General features: G+C 42.2%; 1 protein-coding gene across 1 annotated transcript; it reads right to left on the bottom strand.

Annotated features, from left to right (window-relative positions):
* Positions 1-4,342: 4,342 nt before the first annotated feature.
* Positions 4,343-15,890, bottom strand: Znf354b (zinc finger protein 354B). The gene is made up of 5 exons (XM_052197460.1): positions 15,789-15,890; positions 15,191-15,275; positions 13,369-13,495; positions 12,534-12,629; positions 4,343-6,276 (listed from the first exon to the last, which is right to left on the bottom strand). The coding sequence occupies exons 2-5, from the start codon at positions 15,221-15,223 to the stop codon at positions 4,733-4,735; spliced, it is 1,800 nt and encodes a 599-aa protein (XP_052053420.1). The 5' UTR covers positions 15,224-15,275; positions 15,789-15,890; the 3' UTR covers positions 4,343-4,732.
* Positions 15,891-16,563: the final 673 nt, after the last annotated feature.

Below are 16,563 nucleotides of genomic sequence, written 5' to 3'. Positions count from 1 at the left end.
CTCCTCATGACAGCAGTAGGCTGAAGCAGGAAATGTGTGTGGTCATGTTGAACAGCTCTTGAGGGCTAGTTCCTGCTGCGGTGGGGAAGGAGTCCACCACGGTGGACAGCTTCCGTGATGGCTGCAGGCTGAGGAGATGTTGTGGTGCCACCATCTTAATAGGAATATCTCCATTTTGGACAACTCCCGTTGAAAGGGTTATGAGAAGGGGCCTGCTGCCATTTTGACAGCTTTTGTGGTGTGCACCTCAGGGACTACAGGCATACCTTTAGCAGGAAGCGCCTCCTCAGTGTCCACTGTTGGCTTTTTTTTTTTTTTTTTTTTTTTTTTTTGTATTCAGAGATGAGCTCTTGTTTAACACAAGTGGCTCCCCCTATTGCCAACATACTGAATAAAAATCTATTGCTCTTCACTGCTAGTGTCTGGCTCTTTTTCATAATTGCCTGGACTATTTAAAAATATGGGAAAATGAAAAACATCACAATTGAGGGCTTGAGAGAGATTAAGAAGAACGGTTACTGCTCATGTAGAGGGCTCAAATTCTGTTCTTAACACCTATTTCAGGCAGCTCTAACCAGATTAACTCCATATCTAGGGCATCCAAGCCAACACCTCTGGCCTCCACGGACTCCTGCACTCACATGCACACACCCACACGTGGACATATATTTTTTTAAATTTACAATTTATACAAAATATCACAGTAATTCATCACAAAGCAATTACAGGTAAAAATGTGTTCCTTAGTTGGGAAAATTGTTTAGCATCTGTAATCCCTGCACTGGGGAGACAGAGGCAGGGGGACTGATACAACAGGTTCAGTGACTCCTGAATGCTGAATCACAGGCCTGCAATTCCAGCTCAGTCCAGCCACAGTTAATTTTAGCCTATCCTCTCAGGAGCTGATAGAAAGGCTGACCAAAAACATCACTACAAATGCAGAATCTTTGAAGAACAAAATTAACAAGTTTGATAGACACCTATAAATAGTTCTCCAAAATTTGAGGAAAATATAGATATGATCTCATATTGGTTTGAAAGTAGCTGCATATTTTAACAGAATTAGTCTATAGATCATATTCTTTGATGATATAAGGATGATAGACACCTTCTTAAAAGACTTGAAAATTTTTGTTGTTTTTAAGATGAAGAGATTATTTAGAGGAGTATTGGGATCTGAAAGAGAACTACAGTAAGGAAAAGACAGCTGGGTGAGTAGAACTTATGTGTAACCCTAATAGTTAATGGTAGAATCAAAGATAATGCCACAGATACCCACATAATATAGTGGGTGTACCTCGACATCTGAGAGGACAGAAGCAGAAGCTCACCCTGCCCTCCTCTGAGCACAGCATGAGATTCTCATGCAAGAATTGATCCCACCAAAGCAAAAGAAAAGAAACATCATTATCTCTGAAGTCCTAGGGTCACAGAGAAGAGCCTGTGTAAACAGATCCTGCTCTGGCTCCACAACCAGTGTGTTTGTGTTACTATTAGATCACACCCTCTTTGTTCAGTTGCATTTCTCCAGGAGGCAGAAGGAGAAATGGGAAGGTCCCATGAGGCAGTCGATGGCACATTCCAAATGACCTACATAGCTACCATAACCCCTCCCATAGCACGTCAAAGCAGTGCAGGGCTGGGAACTAGCGTCTGTGCCGCTAACTTGACGCATACTTGTTGTCCTGTCTGCCATAGCCGCCCCCCCCCCCCCCATTATGATTTTCCTGCTCCTTATGAATGTTTTTTATTAACAACTATTTTAGCAATATTTTATAAAACCATGAATCATTTTTTTTTAATTTGGCTTGCTTTGATGTTGTTAGATCACAGCCAGATGAGCCACCCCTCATTATATCCAAAAATATATTAACATTTGGTGCAAACAATACAGGGAAACTTTCTTTGTAGTTCTTTTACCTCATCTCAACTGTATTGTTTCTAAATAAAAATGCATATGACAAACATTTAAATTTCTGAGCAGATGCACACTCTTAAGAAACCCCCAGCAAGAGTTCAGGGCATGGCCCTTGCCTGTGATCCCAGCCATCAAGAGGTCAATACAGGAAGATCATGCATTGGAAATGGGCTATACAGTGAGGTCCTGGCTCAGGACAAAACAGGACAGGAGGGAGGGAGGAAAAGAGAACAAAAACAAAACAAAACAAAGCAAAAACCTTCAAAAAGTAGGGTGTTAATTGGTCGATCTCTGGTATTGAAAAGGTCAAATGCCAGGTAACTTAGAACAGTACAGAGGGTAGAAATACACATTCCTCTTGACTCTTATTCAGGACTTTCATGGAAACTTATATTTAAAAATAGAAAGATCTTTAAATTTTTATGGGACATGATAGTACTGAACTTTATAACCTAAGAAAGGCAGACCTATGGTCTTGTTATATCTTAAGGCTTTGAATGACTACTACTTGATTTTGAAAAATATGTTAGCTTTAGTAAGACTTTTACCATTTGTGGTATTTGGCAAAATATCTGGACAATTGTCTAGCTCTAAGAACAGACCTAGGCTTTTTATTGCTCATTAAGAATATATTTTTTTCCTCAGAGTCCCAAACTTCTGTGAATGGCAGTTTCTCAAGCTAGGGGGAAAAATCACCTTTTCAAATCAGTCGTTCTATCTTCATATCGTGTCTAACTTCTTACAGCCTTAGACTACAGGCGCTACTCAAGATGCCTGAGGGTCTAACTCAGTTTTCATTTCAAGTACTGATTTCCTTTAGCAGGGGCCCTCTACACAAGGAAGGCTCTTTCCCACTGTTCCTACAGGTGCGAGATCCACACCTCCTCTGGGCTTTTTCTCTGGAAGTACTCTTTATTTTATGTATATAAGTGTTTTGCTTAAATGTATGTATGTCTACCACATGCATGCCTAATGCCTGCAGAGGTCATAAAAGGAAGTCAGATGCACTAGGACTGGAATTACAGACAATTGTGAGTTTTGGCAGTGTCTTAATTTTGCCATCTCCTTCCTGTCCAGGTGTTGTTACTGTTTCATCTATTGTACAGATGTGGATGATAAAATTTTCTGGGGCTGGAGACATGGCTCAGCAATTAGGAGCACTGGCTGCTTGTGCAGAGGACCAGGATTTGGTTTCCAAAACCCACATGGCAGCTCACAACCATAACTAGGACATCAGATGTCCTCTTCTGATCCCCTCAGACACTGCAAACACATGGTACACATGCATGCCGGCAATACACGCATATACATAAAACAAAGAAGAAACCTGACTTACACACAAATGCACACACTATACAGCACAGCCAATCTAGATGTATTTCATTCTTGCACCATCAGATTTGGGACACAAACTGGGTGTAATGGTGCATGCCAATAATCTAACATTTAGGAGGCCAGGAAGACAGCTGTATAGCAGACTCCTAGGCCAGCCTGGGCTGTTATAACAAGATCTTGGTGGTGGCAGAAATCTGAACAAAGTTATTCTTAAAACAGTGAAGAGAAAAAACTATCAATTTTAGTCAGTGCAGAAAGTAGATGCAACAAAGTGCAATTCGTTTCTTACCATAAGAAACCACAGTGCAAGAGTTGTTCAGTTGGTTTCAGAATAAGCACCCACAAACGGAAGTTAGTATGCTAAGTGGAAAAGTACTATTGTTTATATTCACTGAATGGTGCCAGGATGTTCAGAAATAAATAAAAGACACTGATTAGAAGAGAAAAACTATAATTGTTTAGGTAGTGCTATGTTGTCAGAAAATAAGAATGATTCAAATAGGAAAAAATGGAATTTGTAGATAAAATGATTGTGAATGCAATGAATCTACAAATACATTATTAGAAAGAAAAAAATGTGAGCACACACGTTCCATGCTGACATAAATTAACCAGGTTACTCATACAAGGTAAGTCGTAGAAATGAGTTATGTCTACATATTAGCACTGGAAAATGGAATTTTGTCCTGTGAATGGCTGTGTGTGGTATGCACATTTGGGGGTTCATCTCTATGATGTGTGCATGGGGGGGGGCAGTTGAGGCCAGGTGTCTTCCCTGACTGTTCTCTCACAACTCATTTTGGCAAGTATAGCGAGTCTCCTTGCTCCAGGGCAACTAAGACAAGTATTTAGCATTACCATTCAGGACATGGCTTCAAGTTAATGTTTCAAGGCAATGAAGGAGAATATTTCACAGCACCAAATTAGAATATGTGTATTAAATATGGGAAGTTAGAAAATTAGAAGAACAACATTTAAGAACAGTTCTCTTTCTTTCTCTTTAATAAAAGACATGCAGTTTGACAATAGCTTAGGAAAAGACAGTATGAGGTAGTATTTTTTGTTTGTTTAATTTGGTCCATTGATTTAAAAATGTATACATTTTAATTATTTACTACTAAAGTATTAGCTGTAGTAAATATGCTAATAGCTGATATTCCTTTTTTTAATGATAAACCAACACTCTTGAACTCAGATTTTTCTAGTGTTTATATATTGCATATATTATATAATGTGGACAAAATAAAAAAGCGTTTCTGATACCTTATAACTGGCCATTGTCAATATCTGCTACAGTGAAGTGTGTGATCTTAAAAAGTGACTTGCAGGTATGAAATTTTGTCTGTTAATTATTATATGACCACAGTTTATTCTTGCAGTTTCAATATCTCATAGGACTAAATAGAAGTTGCCTTGTATTCACTCTATTTATTGTCAATATGAAGTATATATTCTCTGAGGAACTTTGGCTAATGGCTTTTACTCGTGCAGTTCTATGTTCAGGGAGTCCTCTTCAATATGCATTTTATAATGATTGGTAAGGGAGGACCTCTGGCTGAAGAGTTTGCCACATGCGCTGCATTCGTAGGGTTTCTCTCCAGTGTGGATTCGCTGATGGGCAGTAAGTGAGGAGCTTTGTCTAAACGTCTTCCCGCACGTGTTACATTTGAAGGGTTTCTCTCCCGTATGAATCCTCTGATGTTGAATAAGGGCTGCACTTTGTCCAAATGACATCCCGCATTCTATACATCGGTATGGTTTCTCTCCAGTGTGGATTCGCTGGTGGTTACTCAGGGATGAGTTACACCTGAATGTTTTCCCACACTCATTACATTTATAGGGTCTTTCTCCAGTGTGCATTCTCTGATGTTGGATCAGCGCTGAACTTTGTCGGAAGGCTTTCCCACAAACTTTACATTTACAGGGTTTCTCTCCGGTGTGAATTCTTTCGTGAATAATAAGAGTTGAGTGGGAACTTAAGCCTTTGCCACACTCACTGCAATTATAAAACTTTTCTCCTGTGTGAATGATTCGGTGTCTATTGAGTCTTGAGATCGAAGTGAAGCCTTTCCCGCACTCACTGCATCTGTAGGGCTTTTCTCCAGTGTGGATTCGTTCATGCTGAATAAGTGATGCGCTCTGACTGAAGGCTCTGCCACACTCGCTACATTTGAAAGGTTTCTCTCCGGTGTGGATCCTCTGATGATAACGAAGGGATGAGCTAGACTTAAAGGTGTTGCCACATTCGTTACACAAGTAGGTCTTCTTTCTGGAATGAATTCTCTGGCATCCTGAAAGGGAAGTGGATGCCTTCCTTCCTGGGTTATATTTATGAGGATTTTCTCGGGCATGGATTTTTTGGTGCAAAAAAAGGCCAGACCTTCTGCTAAAAGATTTTCCACATTCTTTGCATGTATAGGATTTCTCCAAAGTATGAGTTCTTAGGTGCTTACAGAGAGATGCACTATGGCTGAAGGCTTTCCCACACTCTTTACATATGTAGGGTTTCTCTCCAGTGTGAGTTCTTTGATGTTGAAGAAGGGCAGAACTTTGGCTGAAGGCTTTCAAACAGTCTTTACATTGAAATAATCTCTCTCCAGTATGGTTTTTCAGATGTTTGTGAAGGGATGAGTTGTGAATGAAGGCTTTTTCACAAGTACTACATTTATAGCGTTTCTCTACTGTCTTGATTTTTGGTTGATTAAGTGAAGTTGAATTTTCCTTGAGGCTTTGTGTTATTTCTCTTGAAATCTTTTGCTTACTAATTGACTTCAGATCAAAGCTTGGACCAAATACAAAATTCTTATGGCTTTTATCTACAGTAAGAATTTTTGTATGGGTAATTGAAATTATTTGTAAGCTTTCATTTGTATCCTGCCTTTTAAAACTGTTGTCAGGTCTGCAGGATTTTCCTGAGTTGAAGTCCCAGGCTTCATTCCTTTTGAGTTGTTTCCTCTTTAATTCCTGAAATAATGACTCTTTAGTTTGAGTTGATTTTGTGGTTTGAAGACTGCTATTACATCCTGGAAAAAAAAAAAAAAAACAAAATTGCCAGTGATAGGTGTGCTTAGCTCAGACTAAACTTATAGGAAGAATGTTAATGTTACCTAAATAAATACTATATGCCTATAGATATTAGCAAGAGAGAAGAAATGGAAAATAAACACGTTATAAGATACTGGTTGAGTGCCAATCAATCGGAGTAAACAATAGGATAAAACAGACTCCCCTAAGGAGGTGAGAGCTAAGAGTAACCAGGAGAGGGGTTAGAAGCACAGAGTGGGAAGTGTAGCCTGGTGTATGTATCTACATATGACTCATAAATTATGGTGCTTCTGTCATGCCTTTTCATTTTGGATTTATTAACTTCTCTTTCCTACATGTCAGAATCCTTCCCAGCCTTCCAGTGCAGTGCAGGTAACTCCTCTGTTGCATCTTTTCCTGACTGAGTCGAATAATCCACAGCTCTCCTCTTATTATAGCACGTATTACAGGATGCAGCAACTTAATGGCAGGGATATTCTCTGGGAAATGTGTTCTAAGGGATGTCATCCTCATAAGCCTCCTAGAGGATACTTAACACAAATCTAGACGTGCTATGTGTCTTTATGCAATCAAAAGATATGGCAGACATGAGGGGCATGAGACTGCTGCCAGTATCACAGTGCCTCCTTAATCTTTACTCCCATAAATGCAAGCATACTTTAATGCACAGTATTAAAATACGAACCCAAAGTACAGTACTCATGAACCAGCAGTTCACTGCCATTATCACATATCATGTACTATAATAATTCTAATACTATACCTTTATGTTTCTAGCAACACGGAATTGTTTGCATCAGCACTGGTAAAGACACACAGATAGTACATTCTGTTAAGTTTTATTTATTCAATGTGGAGAGCAGGCTAGCTTTGAACTCACAGCGAGTGATCCACATGCTTCTGCCTCTTGAGTACTGGGATTAGAGTAGCACATCACCACTTTAACTCGCTTGCATTCTATTGCTTTAAATTTCTAAAGTTAGATTTACTTGTTTTACGTTATATGTGTTTTCTTGTATGTGTATGCACAACAAATGCATGCTAATTACCTGCAGAGGTCAAAAGAGAACGTCAGAATCTCTGGAGCCAGAGTTAAGGACGATGGTGAATCACATGGTGTTTGAGTGCTATGACATAAACCCATGTCTTCTGCAAGAGCAGCAAGTGCTCTTAGCTGGCTATCCATGTCTCCAGCCCCCTCTGTGGCTTTTTCATGGCTATGTCACAAGGTAACAGTTCATTCTTATCTCCAGCACCTGGTGTCGCTGGCATCCATTCCAGGAGCCAAGCCACCCTAGGGCAGGAAGCAAAGTCCAGTAATGTATGCTCAGAACAGGCAGTTCCCACAGGACAGAGTTTAGAGAGATTTAAGTACAGAAATAAATATTAAAGTTTGGAAGTGGTAAAAGCGCTGTAAGTAGAAATGTTTGTAAGCATTCATTGACTCTAAAATAAACTGCCTATAAACAATCATAGAAGTTAATATTAAGTTTAACTAATAAAGGGAAGTCTCTGAAGGAAGAGCAAGTTAATGAGATTAAAAAGGAAAATATTTTCTATATTAAAAAAATGGAAAACACCTAAGGCATTTGGAACCATATAGTTTTGTTTTAATTTACATCATGAAAATAATTATAATTTGTTCAGTAATGATTATAGTTTCTATGTCCTCTCTAGGAAAGATCAGAATAAAACAGACTTAAATAAGATGGAATACTAGATTAAAAGCAGAACAGAAATGAGAGGATCTTTTAAATCACAGAACAGAGACGGTAAGATAGCAGTCTAGATCCATTAGAAGACCTAATATAGTTACTGATTCTCAATATGTAGAGAGTTGTTTTCCATATAGAAACTGCTAAACTTAATCTAGGTGATTCAGAATTAACTTTGCTATTTAAACTATAATAGGTTATTTGAGACAGTGGTTTTGATGGTAAGGCCCTGTTCTCCAATTGGTTCTTGATCTGCCAGTAAGGAAGCCATGGGCCAATTGCTGGGAGGAAGGAGTAGGTGGGACTTCCGTGTCCCTGGAGGCAGGGAGAGAGACCCAAGGAGAAGAGAGACAGAGTTTGCCATGCTTTAGAGAGACAAAAGTCTTGTTGCTGTTCCTACAGGCAGGTAGGTAGTCACGGATGTTTAGTGGACTAGGTGTTATTGAGCAACTAAAGTCTGGGGCAGGTGGAGAGGCATGAAGATGGGAATATTGATAAGGGTGTGCTTTTCCAGGTGGGAGATAGCGGTGCCCAGCAATTTGTGTCAAAAGGCAAGTTAAAAATGAGCAACCTGTGGGTGTCTTTTACCCATGGACTCAAGGGAAGCTGGGTGGGGCTGCTAGCATGGCTCATTCCTGGAGCTTAGGCAGGGTAGCAAAAAGCTACACACAAGACAGAGATCATCCATTATATATGATCCACAATTGGCCACATTTAAGTTTGCCAGGATCATTGACAGTAGGAAATGAGAGAATAGATAACCAATAGAAATTTATTAGAAGCTTCAACTTTTCATAAAAGTCATCATATAAAGAGTAGATGTTTAAAGAAAAATTTTCTATAACCTGGAAACAAACCAAAGGGAATATATATATATATATATATATATATATATATACTAAAAATTAAAAAAAACTTATCCTGCTTGTTCTTTATATAATCAAGTTCCATTACTTGTTGCAGAAACTTTCCTGTCCAAGTTCATCAGTAAAGTGATTGGATGGGGAGATAGGGGGCAGAGCTAGGAGTTGTAGAGGGGAGCACAGGCATGGAGGAGAGACGTGGGAGGTGCATGGGAAAGGAGGTCGCGGCAGGAGTGTTGGACACCATGGCTTGGGAAGCTTTTTGTACGTATTATGGGGATAGAAATAATGGAAAAAGCTTTCATTGTATCGGCATCTTGAATTTGTGTTTTAAATATTTACAAATCTGATTGGCGAATTAATTGAGTGTTGAGAGTCTGTTCTACATGGTAATTTGGGACATCATGGTCAAGGAACCAAAGGAACTGGCAGCCTGTGAGTAATGTGGCCTGTGTGGAATGTGGGTCTGCTGATGGTGGAGGGTGAACGCAGCTGAGATGCTGAGGAAGCTAGCTAGAAGAGATTGGCTCAACGGCAACAGTGAGAGCCAGGAACTGTGAGAGCCACGGCAACTGTGAGTGCCACACTGAGCAGGACCCGTTGGGACTTGGTGCAGATGCCTGGCAGGGTGGTCATTACTCTACAATTATCTGCCAGAAATAACCCTAAAAGTACCCAAAAAATTGGCAGATGGATGTTTTCATTTCGCAGAGTTTGGAAAATTAAAGTATGTACATCATAAACTTGACATCTATTCAAGATTTCAATGGGCTTCTGCCTTTAGTTCTGAAATGGCTTTTTCTGGAATTACTCATTTAAGAAATGAGGGCTGGACAGTGGTGGGGTATGCATTTAATCCCAGCACTCGGGAGGCAGAGGCAGGCAGATTTCTGAGTTCGAGGCCAGCCTTGTCTACAGAGTGAGTTCCAGGACAGCCAGGGCTACACAGAGAAACCCTGTCTCAAAAACAAACAAACAAACAAACAAAACCCCAAAAAACAAACAAACGAAAGAAATGATAGCTATCTTAAGGATACCTTTACAGGTTAAAACCGATAATGCTCTGGTATAAATATTAAGAAAAATGAAACAAGTTTTTCAAATATTATAACATTTAACATGTTACAGGTATACCTTACAATCCTACAGGTCAATCAATTGTGGAAAAATCTAACCGCACTTTAAAGAAAATGTTCATAGAACAGAAGTGGTATATGAGATCTTCCACAGATAGATTACATAATGCTTTGCTAACTTCAAAAATTTTAAATGTCAATGAGATAAGTAGCACAGCTGCTGAAAAACACTGGATTTTAGAAAGGACTGCTGAATTAAATCAGCCTATATACTTTAAGGATGTGTTGTCTTCAGAATTGAAGTCAGGAAATGTGTTAGGGAACAGGAAATGTCTTGCTTCTATGGGAAGTGAAAACCTGTGTATCCTTCAACACTAATAAAGATTAGATTTGACGACAGAGGACCTCCTGAAAATATTGACTCCTGACATGAAAAAAGAGACAAATAAAAACAACAAAATGGACAACGTGAATGTGGATCCCTCTCCGTGGGAATGCCGCCTGAGACGTGGATGTCTCTGCAGAAGCCCAGGGATCTTTATGACTACCTGGTCCTCATAATGTATTGCTTCCTGCCATTCTCTCTTATGGCATGAATGGAGATTTATATTACAAACAGACTTAGAAAGATTAATAGATGCTTTTCACCTGCTCAGACACAGAGCAGGAAATCATCTTTAGCTGATCGTGCACACCACACATTCCACATGTATTAATTAAAAAATGTTCCTAAACATTTGTGTGTTTTCAGAACAAAAGGACTAGACACCAATGAGGACAAAGCAATTATTTCTAGGTGATTCAGTCTCCCTGACTGCTTCAGTCTCCCCAACTGCTCCAGGTAGGACTTCCGTTAAGCCCCACACCTTCCTAGTCCAAGATGATCCCTCAGAGCCTGGACAGTAAGTGAAATGGCCAGCTCTCCCAGGACTTGGCCAATATCCCAATCTTCTTAGGTTCCTCATGACAGCAGGAAACAGTTCAAGAATATGATGCCCTCATTCCCAAGGGATGGGTGGGTGAGGGGTTACTGTTCGTTCAGTGGGTTATGATCCTCAGTATCTAACCTGGCCCAACCTTAGCCCTGGCTCTCAGTTCCCCGACCCCAGGCTCCTAGCCCTTAATCCTTCCTGTTAGGGGCAGGAAGCTGCTCTCTGAGGTGGATAGGGCTGGGCCCACCTCCAGGTGCTTATGTCTCCTCAGTGTTGGGACTCAGACCCAGGACAAGCAGCTGAGGTGCATATTTTATATATCAAAGCAGACCTGACCTCCAGGTTTTCTCAACATCTCTCAGTCCCTACCTGTTACATGCAAGGCTGGCTTCCCCTCCCCCAGAAGCTCTTCCCTGTAGAATCCAGACATTTTTCTCTCCTCCCCAGCCTCTACATTTTCTCTCTTCCTGCTTAAGCTCTCTCTCTTCCCCCTCCTACTATCCCCCTCCCCATGCTTCCCTTGTTTTCCCCACTCAGAAACTTTTCTGATAGGACATGACTGATAGATCTAATTGCATGTTATGGAAATCTGATAAACGGACAGCCTTAGCTTTCTAGAAAGGGACTGTTGGGTGTACAGACAGAATAAAAACTTACAGACAGGTATCTGTGAAAAGAATTAGGTGTTAAGCAGATTGTTTAAAGTGAGAAAACATTTGAGTTCTTTTCAAGGAGAGAGTGTTTAGCATTTGACTGGAAAAAGAAAAAGTTTCTGATTTTATGATCAGGGATCATAAAATTCTCCTTTAACTTCTTAGATATCCCTGTTATCCACAGGACAGTTCAGAGCTCTTAACACCGTACCGACATCCGGTGAGGCCACCCAAGTTCATGCCCTTTGTCTCAATTTCCTATATGTACTCTGTGCAGCTAGGAAAATAATTACTTCCAATATTCCCTTAAATATGCTGATTTCTTGTACATGAAATGCAGCTCTCCTCAGAAACAAAAGGGACCACAGACAGGCGGGGAAGCGAGGGCCTAGGAGCCTGGGATTTTCCTTTCCCATCATTCAGTGAGGATCAAGTACCTGAAGAAGTTTCTTGTTGAGGGATAGGCCAATCCAAGGCTTTCTGGAGACCCTGAAGTATGGAAAAGTAACATAGTCCCTTGTCTGAAATGCTCGGCAGAGCAAGTGATGGCCTGGGGCCAGGGCTTTGGTGGAGCTTTGCCTTCAGATCTGGAGAATCGAATTCTTCTGACCCCAAGGGGCTAAGGTTCTCACTCTCAAGGTTGCTGTGCATGCACTCAATCTGTGACATTCTTAAGATACCCTGTATCCCCCCTTTGTGCAAATTGCTTGTTTAGCTTCTTGTTGATTCCATTCCATTGTATCATAGCTCTCTACATATTCTGTCTCATTTTTCCCGCAAACAGTACACAAGATGCTGTACTTCTTGGCGTGAGACATTGCTGGCCCCAGCCTTCCTAACTCCTTTATCTCCTTATCCCTTGGTCCTTCCCCTTAGGATTCCTGTCACTGAAAAACAACCTGCTGCTCCAGGTCAGTCTCTGGGCACCAGGTACCGAGGCTACCCTCCGTTCTTATTTTGCAGAGATTCTGGGGTATCTCAGGCCCACCCACTTACCAAGAGGGGAGCATCCATGGCTTTCTTTCTCTACTTTCCAGGCTTCTTCTCCTTGCTGCAACACGGAGATCATCTTTGGTTTGGTAAATGGAAATCCTGGTTGCAAACAAAATTAGCAAGAACACTAAAAGGACTTGGTCTTGCTTTAACGTGGACAAGCATTGCAAATGTGTGGGAAACCCAGCTACACTTCTACTGGGCACTTAAGCTGTTCCCTGTCATGTGACAAGATGTGTCAGGCAGAGGCCAAGTGGCTCATAGGACATGACTGATAGATCTAATTGCATGTTATGGAAATCTAATAAACGGACAGCCTTAGCTTTCTAGAAAGGGACTGTTGGGTGTACAGACAGAATAAAAACTTACAGACAGGTATCTGTGAAAAGGATTAGGTGTTAAGTAGATTGTTTAAAGTGAGAAAACATTTGATTTCTTTTCAAGGAGAGAGTGTTTAGCATTTGATTGGAAAAAGAAAAAGTTTCTGATACACAAAAAAATGCAGTTTTCTTCTTGAGAAAAGCAAAAAAAAAAGTCTTTGTTTACAGGCAACACAGAATAAACATAACATGGAAACACTTCAACCCTGAGGGGATTTCTACTGACAAATTACAGACAGTGGGGGACAGTAACAGTATCAACTCCCTATGTTATCCTATGTTGGGTCATTTAGATACCTAGAAGTGGAAAACAAAAGGTTGAATATTTAATAGAGATCTGGTTTGTACAGCCCTTCAGCAAAACTGAGCTAGGGTGTTTTAATGACAACAGTCTTCATTCAGGGAAAGAGGCACTGAGGCCTCACTTGAGAATCTATGCCCACAGGGGACTCTCTTACCCAGCGAGGCCAGGTTGCTGTAGTTCTCCAGCATCACCTCACGGTACAGGCTTCTCTGAGAGGGAGCCAGCTTCTTCCACTCGTCCCGAGTAAAGAGCACAGCCACGTCTTCAAATGTCACCGACACCTGTGAGGACAAGCCATCCCCTCTCAGCAGCCTCATACAGCACGAGGGAGGTGACAGTGAAAGGTGGACAGGCCATCATAAAATGAGGTCACTGAGGGCTCTGAAGAAGCTAGATCACCTACCATTTAGTCATCAATTCAACTGGTGACAGACACACAAAGAACTGCACTGAGTAGGCGCCTGGCTTTGTGTACAGGGATTATGGCCAATAGTGCACATCATGGTAAGTACAAGTTCTTCTGGCAAAGGGTCTCTTGAGTTCTTTGTTTTGTTTTTGAGGCAATCTATATAGCTCTGGATGGCCTGGAACTGATATGGTAGACCAGACTAGCCTGAAAACTCACAGACTAGCCTCCGCCTCCCTAGTACTGGGGTTACAGTTCTGCACCACCATGTCCAGCAGGATTCTTTGTTCTTCATTTTCAAATGCATGCAATGCCTACAGGAAAAATAATTTACTATGGAGAGAATACAAAAGATAACTTTTGCTTTTAAAGACTCCCGGATCTCATCAGCACACAGACATGTGCATAAAATCATTTCAACGATGCAAAAGAAGCTGTGTAGCTGGGCTGGTGGGCCCATCCTGCACACCCTCTCCTGCTTCCCAGCCCACACACCTTCTCCTCCTGTCTTGGTCCTCACTCCAGAGACAAGAATGTGAGGTCAGCACAGAAACTGAAGATTTCCACTTTACACACTGAACCTCCTCTTAAACTCTGGACACTGAGGTTTTCCCTCCCCTCCCCCTCCCCCATGGTATTGACCCATGGAGAGCAGATAAAGGAGGTGAAAGAGAATGTTCACACACACAGGGGTGGAGGTTCAGGGAATGAACACAACTTGGCTCTCCTGGATGGAATGCAAAGGCTTAAGGAAATGGAGCTGCCCAAAATCTCAGCTCCTTATGGATCCAAAGATAACCTAACTTATCTGAGAAGAGGACAGGGTTGTTATTTTTATTTTATTGGTAAGGAAACTGAGACACAAGAATTAGACTTACTTGTTCAAGGCCCACAGACGGTAACAAAGGGGACAGGGTATAAAATTCAACTGTCTCGAGCATCTCACTTCCTGACCACTGTGCTTACCAATTTTCTGCCAAGTATCTCATGAAACCCTCTTCGTGGCTTGAGACAGTGTCTCCTTGCTTTCAGAGTAAGGCTCCTGACACCGTGTCCCCTGAAGTATGGCTTTCCTCTGGCCATGCAGCAGCTCACCTCGATGGGGGCATCTCTATATTCCTGCGCCTTAAAATGGCGGGTCAAAGATGAGTCTTCAGGAGAATGGTCCAGGCTCCACAGAGTAAAGGGGGAGAGCTACGGGCTAGCAGGAGGCTGGAGAGTGCCCAAAGCATGCATTCCCGAGGGCAAAGCAAAAGAGGTGAAGCAATCCTGGCAAGGGCTGGGAAAAAGAAACACGAAGGAAGCAGACCAGGAAGGACTTCCCCCAGGTGTGTCCCTAGCGATCAAGGGCATCTGCATGTCACTGTCATCGTAGTAAGCACTACAGACTGTGATCAGCCAACAGCAACGCAAGATACTATGAGCGTGCAGTGTACTCCCTACACAACCAACTCCTCCACGGGCGCCAAACCCTGGTGAAGGGTGTACTGGGTGGAGAACTTCAGTCTGGAAGGGAAAAAAGCATACAAAATCCTCCTTCTACCGTGAACTGGGATGGCAATGCTCTCACCTGAGACTTCCCTTCCCTTCGCTCTGGAGCCATGGTCTCTTTCTGGGCTTTTCTCAAAGATGGGTACAGTGTCCAAAAATGTGATCTGAGAGAAGAAAGAAAGATGGCTTCGCACCCCTCAGAAGCAGCATCTCCGAAGGCGTTCCCCCGGCTGAGCCTGGTTCTTCTGCCCCCAGCATGGAAAGCGGGAGCTGGGCATGGGCGTCAGAGACTTGACAAGTCACCACTCTTCTGGGTTCTAGATTTCCAGAAACAAGACTCAGGCGACACTGGACTCCATCACCGAGGAGACTCTGTGCCTCCGCGAGTCAGACACCATTACCCTGTGCTGTTCACCACAGCTCAGCTGGCATTGCCAGCACCCTTCAGACCAGGAAACTGAGGCCAGAGTGCAGCCACAGTGGGTACACAAACAGTTTCCACCCATTCAGATCTGACCACGGGCCCACTCCACGTGCTACCCACCCAAATGCTCTGCTGCTGTCAAGGGGTAAATTTCCACAGCCCCAGAGAAAACTCCAGAAAGGGGACCAGTAGCTTATGAAGGCCCATGCTGAAGTCGCCACAGGCCTCTGTGTCCTCCAGCCTGGCCGCTCACCTCCCCCCAGCGCCCTCCACGCCTCATAAAGGCTCGCAGCAGCCACGTATGGAGACTCAGACTGGGGAGCTAACCCAGAGCAGCGGATCACACCACAGATATCCGGCGGCCTGATGGAGCTCACAGTGGGCGGGACTGGGGCGGGTAATGAGAATGGCTGACGCAGAGGCCTCTGGGAAATGTAGTTTACCTCGGGACTCAAGGATTCTGGGATATAAAGTTGACAGTTTTGCAGTGGAGTCCCCTCCCCAAAGGCACCAGCTCTGTGAAGTCTGAGATGTGGTGTGCATTACAATTCCATTTGGGTGGGTGGGGGTAAGGCCAGATGACAGTGGCCAGAAAGAAACTAGCAGTTACTTATTGACATCATATTGTAATCCTTTTGAAATAAATCAAAGAATAAAAGGGACATCACTTGGTAAGCAGTGGCTTTTAGTAGGATAAAGAGTAGACAGTGAGCTGTGAAAATAATTATATATTGATTTAGACTCAGAAGGTGTTACAGGAAAAAGCAAAAGGCCAGCTGAAACCCGGAGCTCTGGAATTTATAAAAATGAATGAATGGATGAATGAATTAATTAATAGATGGAGAACGATAAAGACACCTTATATTGACCTCTGGTCTGAGTATAATGTATAACACACACACACACACACACACACACACACACACACACACACACACACCTGAGATTCTTTGAGATTCTAGAGGAGAAAAAAGACCAAGTCCATTATTGTCCAATTAAAGCAAGCGATATTTTGCTGTGCCTGAGGC

The sequence above is a fragment of the Apodemus sylvaticus genome, chromosome 10, assembly GCF_947179515.1.
Source record: "Apodemus sylvaticus chromosome 10, mApoSyl1.1, whole genome shotgun sequence".
NCBI lineage: Eukaryota > Metazoa > Chordata > Mammalia > Rodentia > Muridae > Apodemus > Apodemus sylvaticus.
The sequence above is the reverse complement of the archived record's forward strand: the minus strand, read 5'-3'. Positions and strand labels throughout refer to the sequence as shown.